Here is a 5,568-nt window from a genome sequence, read left to right as displayed (position 1 = left end):
GATTCATTATAGTCACTTGTGAACCCAAAAGACCTTTGAGTCTGTCTCTGTAATCTAAGAAAAATGCATTTTGACTGCAAGCAAATAGTACAGTGCACTGTGGGCTCTTAGTAGGTTCATCATTTTAGTTCTCTCTTACCCCTTCATTCCACTTTTGGAAAGGTCAGATCTAAACTCAGAATTTCAGAGATTAAATGGATGCCGAGCAGCTAGAAGGAGAATCTTATTCCTTGGAAGTGTTTATATGGGAAGCTGAAGCCTGTTTGCCTAAACTTTTTCAGTGTTTTATTACGAAAAATTTCAAATGTACAAAAGATTCGAAAGTTTTACAGTGGTCACTCGTGTTAGATAAGTGTTGTCCAGTAGGCCTTTGTGCCGTGATGCTATATGACATTTCTGTGACGGTAGCTGCTGGACTACTGTGGTTATTGAGAATTAGAAATATGGCCAGTGAAACTGAGAATCTGAGTTTAAAATTTTTTATTTATTTAATTTTAATTTAAATGGAAATAGCCACATAAATTTAGTACCATATTGAATAGTGCAAACTTAGACGACCCATTAAGGTTCTGCTGTACTTACTTTATCACATATCTGCTCATCTTCATTTTTGTGCCCATTCTGATCTAAATATAAGAAAATTCGTTGAAGTCAGAAAAATTTTTCCCCTTTCCCCTCAATGACTCAGATTTACTGGATTATAAACATTTTTCTATTTTGTTTACATATATAGTTGTCAGAAGTTGAGATTACACAAATTGTAAAATAATAAAAATTTTTATAGTACATTCTTCTAGTATTAAAATACTTGGTCACCAGAGAGAGGCATCCAGAGGACACTTATTTTCTTATATGTGTTAATATTTATTTCATGTATTTCTCTCAGATTTATTTCTTTTAAACTAGGTATCTATTACCTTGGTCCTTAGGAAGCCATTGTGTCCCAGTGGGCATCTTGTGTGTGAAGGAATTAGAGAAAGAATTGAAAATGGATGGGGAAAATTTTCGGTTCTACCACCCACTTTCTAAGTATACACCCCCCTGGCTCATAAGCCTGAACTTCCAGTTTAGTTGGGTTCTCAGGAAGAGTGCCAAATATGACCTACTTCTCAACTTCGGGTCAGGAGGTAGTAAAGGATTAGAATCTTTTCTAAAATGAAATTAGGACTGAAAAGAATTGAATTTGGTTCTCTGGCAAAAATGTAGTATGTTACTGTCAGTTGTCTTTTACAAACCCTGTATTCTGCTAGGCAAATGATACATGTGAGTGCAGTAAATTATTAACAGTATAGTGTATGTTTGCTACTGAAAGGCAGAAGCTGTAAAAAGGTTTCTTAGAACACTGTCATTTGAGGGTTTACCTGGGCTGTTAGAAGAACAATAGTCTGTGGTTATCAGATCTTCTAGTTTGAAAAGAGGAGATTTTGGCTGGAATTTTACGCTAAACAATATAGCGACCAACATAATGGCTTAGTTAATGTTGGTTTGTTCTAGAGGTGAGTATATATTGGTTCTAGCTTAATTCTAGATTTGGGTGGGCTAGGAGAAAGCCGAGCAGGTACTGAGGAACCACTAGTCGAAAAGCTGCCCAGGCTCCTATGGGAGTTGGGAAGTGTACCGAAGTCAGCCCAAATGTATGGTATGGACCTTATAAGTTAGAATACTTTTCCAAATCAACTCAACCTCATAAAATTATTTCAGTCTTATTCTCTCATTTGGAAATATATAAAGTATCGAGGATAGTCAAGTACTAAGAAATATGTTTGTCTATTATTTTGATGTTTATAAATAACTTTCCTATTTTCAAAGTTACGAATACCCCAAGGAAAAAGTATTTGAGAGGACTATTGTTTTTATTCTAGGATAACAATGTGAATATTGGAGTAGACCGCTTTTGAGCATATCTTGGGAGACTAAAATTGTGTACTGTACAAACTTGTCCACAGGCACTAGGGGACAATTTAAGAAGGGTTAGAGCAACTCTGTTTATGAATACCAAAAGTTGGAAACAATTCAGACGTCCATTGGTAGTGGAACAAAGTAAATTCATAATCATTCAATGGAATATTATGCAGCACTGTAAATAAATGTCTAATCTGCCTGCATCAACAATTTTAAAAGAAACTCTAGAAGAATACATACAATATTATTCCACTTATATAAAGCTTAGAAACATAAAAATTAAACAACGTATTTAGAGAGAGATACACAGGTTGTAAAACTAAAGAAAAGCAAGAAATGATGAGCTCAGAAGACAGTGTTGGGATTCCTTCTGAGGAGAAGGAGAGGAATGAGAGAGGGTCATGTAAGGGGCTTCTAAGGAATGGATAATATTTAGTTTTTAATCTAGGTAGTAGGTACATGAATGGTAATCTTTTAACTCTGCATTTGCATATTACATGCTCATATGTGATATATTGAATAATTAAGTGGAAAGAATATAGATTTTAAAAAATTGGAGTTGTGAATAAGTGCATAAAAAAGGCTGTAAAATGAAAGTGGTGGATTTAAAAGATTCCTTTAATGTTGTCATAAGTGATTATACAATAAATATAATTGAGGGGGGGAAAAAGAACCGAGTAATTTTCAATTCGTGAAATGCATGCCATCCAATTTATATATTTGTTTTGCAGGACAGCGTTAGAGTTAATGTAACTACCCTGAAAGATGATGGGGAGGTATCTAAAGAACAGGTTTGTCTCCTTCGATTGTTTTTAATATATTACCTAGCTAGTATTATGCAGCCTATTTTATTTTTGCCTACATGTCTAATTTAGTTAGGTAATGTATTTTTAATATGAAGAGCTTGTTGTCATTTATAGACCATAATGTATATGCTGCTTTATTTTAAGGTTGTTCTTAACATAACCTATGAGAGTGGACAGGTATATGTAAATGACTTCCCTGTAAATAATGGTGTAACCCGAATAAGCTGTCAGACTTTGATAGGTGAGTACTACTAAATTATTCTGTTTTTAACAGTACTAAATTAGTAAAACAGTTCTTCAATGTTATCTATTTCCATTTTAAGTTAATATACATCATTACTGATGTGTCTAAAACTTTTCTACTTTTCATTGGTTATTCCTGACATATTCACATTTTCTTTTGCATGAGATTGGCATTGATAGAATTGCATTTCTAGTATGTTGTTATCAATGTAAGAATGTGCATAGAGGTAGTAGAGATTTATAAGCAAGAGGCAGAATCCTGGGGAAGTGCTTGTCACAGTTGTAAAAAAGAAAAACGAATTGTCTGATTCTCTAGTTTGCAGTTTCTTCTATCCCTAGGCCTGTATAATGTTTTTAACCTTTTAGAATCTTGAGTTGTTTGAAGACAAGCAAATATGTTACATTGGAATGTACCATATTATTTGAATGAAATAAAGAATATGAGAAATATGTATAGTATTTTTATTACCTACTTTAATATGTGCATTTAAGGTAGTAAATTTTTCTCTAAGCATTTGTATCCTATACTTGATTTGTTATAAGATTTTATTATCATTTAGTTCATAGTGTTTTCTAATTGTTTTTTGTGATATTTCTTGTTCCGTGGGTTACTTAGAAGTATGTTGTTTAATTTCCAATTATTTTGGGACTTTTTTAACTGATTGCACCTCTGTCATCAGAGATATACTGTGTATAATTTTAACCTTTTGAAATTAGAAACTTGCTTTATGGGTTAGCATATGGTTAGTTTTAGTAAATGTTGCTTCCCATGTGTACTTTAAAAGAAAGCAAATTATATAATTAGTTTGGATATGATGTTCTATATTTGTCAGGTCAAATTTGTTAATCATGTTTTTCAATCTTCTATGGAATTACTGATTTTCTTGTTTGTTTGCTTACTCTGTCAATAACTGAGATTGATGTTTTAAAATCTCCACTATCCAGATTTGTTTATTCTTTCCGTTTTGTCAATTTTTGCTCTGTTTATTTTGGTACAATATTAGTAAACCCATTTAGTGATGGATTTAGAACTGTTGTGTCTTTCTTCCTGGTGAATTGACTCTTTTACCATTTTAATGTGTCCTTCATCTAGTGATGTTCTTGCCTTAAAATCAGCTTTATTTATATTTAGCAATAACCGCTTTTTGGATGGCGATGGGTGGGAGGTAGATTGTTGAGTGACGTGTTTCCATATTCTTTCAGTATTTCTGTGTCTTTATGATTAAAGTGAATCTTATTAGCAGCATGTACTCGTGGGTTTTTATTTTCAATTCAGTCTGTTAATCTATCTTTAAGTTGGGATTTTAATTTATTTACGTTAGTGTAATAACAGATATATTTGGATTCAAGTCTTCCATCTTAATTATTTGTTTTCTATTTGTGTTCCACCTATTCTGTTTTCCTTCTCCTTTTTGCCCTCTTCTGGTTTATTTCTTTCATTATTCTCCTTTATCTTGATGGTTTTTATGTTATTTCACTGTTCTTTTAATGGTTACCCTTGAGATCAGTAAACCAGTACTTTTATCATTTCCCAGAACATTCTCTTTCTTGTTTTATCTCATCATGCATTTTAACTCTGTGTTCTAAAACCCTGTGCAACCTGCTTATTGCTACTGTTTTCTGAGATCAGTATCCATTTATGTTTACCCTTGTGTTACCCTTCCATTGCTCTGCATTCCTTCCTGAGCCTCTGTGTTCCCCTCTGGGGTCCTTTTCCCTTTGCCTAAAACATTTCCCTTACTATATTTTAGTGTAGATTTGTTAGTAATGAATTATCTGAGATTTTGTTTGTCTGAAAACATCTTTACTTTGCCTTCTTTTTAGGAGGATATTTTTACTGGATATGGAAGCATAGGTTAGTACTTCAAAGCCTAATTGTCTTCTCATTTCTGTAGTTTATGTTGAAAATCAGTGTGTCATTGCTCTATTGAGGATAATATGTAATTTTTTTTTTTTCTGGTTGCTTTTAAGATTTTTTGTCTTTGATTTTCAGTGGTTTTGCTCTGATGTGCCCAGGTATGGGGTTCTTTAATATGTGGCTTGATGTCTTTTGTCAGTTTGGGGCGATTATCTTTTTAACAAATGCTGCTTTTCCATCCTCTCTATTCCCTTCTTGCTTCTCACTTACACGTGCTTGACCCTTTCACAGGGTTCCATATATATCTTTAACTCTTTTCTTTCTGTCCCTCCAGCACACAGATTCATCAGCTATATCCAATTGAGTTAATTTCATTTATCGGACTTCTAGGATTTTCGTTCTTTTTTTTAAATTAATTTATTTAAATTAGTTTCAAGCAGTGGGGTAGGAGGAGGGTGAAGTGGATAAAGGGGATCAAATATATGGTAGCTGAAGGAAAGTGGACTTTGGGTGGTAATCACACAATAGAATATATAGATGTCAAATTATAATGTACACCTGAAAATTGTGTAATTGTATTAACCAATGTTACCCCAATAAACTTAATAAAAAAAGAATTAAAAAAATAAATTGGTTTCAGGTGTACAGTACATTGGTTAGACATCTATATAGTTCATAAAACGATCCTCCCAATTGCTCCCTCCCTCCCCTAGCCCTCCACCTAGCCATCATATAACTGCATTCCCTCTGCCCTGCTCC

General features: G+C 33.3%; 1 protein-coding gene across 2 annotated transcripts in view; it reads left to right on the top strand.

Annotated features, from left to right (window-relative positions):
* Window positions 1-5,568, top strand: part of GINM1 (glycoprotein integral membrane 1) — an 18,224-nt gene that overhangs the window by 1,851 nt on the left and 10,805 nt on the right. For both annotated transcript variants that reach the window (XM_011356103.2, XM_011356102.2), the window contains exons 2-3: window positions 2,634-2,693; window positions 2,853-2,949. In XM_011356103.2, the coding sequence (XP_011354405.1) occupies window positions 2,634-2,693; window positions 2,853-2,949 (157 nt within the window). The remainder of the gene's footprint in view (window positions 1-2,633; window positions 2,694-2,852; window positions 2,950-5,568) is intronic.

This window comes from Pteropus vampyrus, unplaced genomic scaffold (assembly GCF_000151845.1).
Source record: "Pteropus vampyrus isolate Shadow unplaced genomic scaffold, Pvam_2.0 Scaffold24, whole genome shotgun sequence".
NCBI classification, from domain to species: domain Eukaryota; kingdom Metazoa; phylum Chordata; class Mammalia; order Chiroptera; family Pteropodidae; genus Pteropus; species Pteropus vampyrus.
The sequence above is the reverse complement of the archived record's forward strand: the minus strand, read 5'-3'. Positions and strand labels throughout refer to the sequence as shown.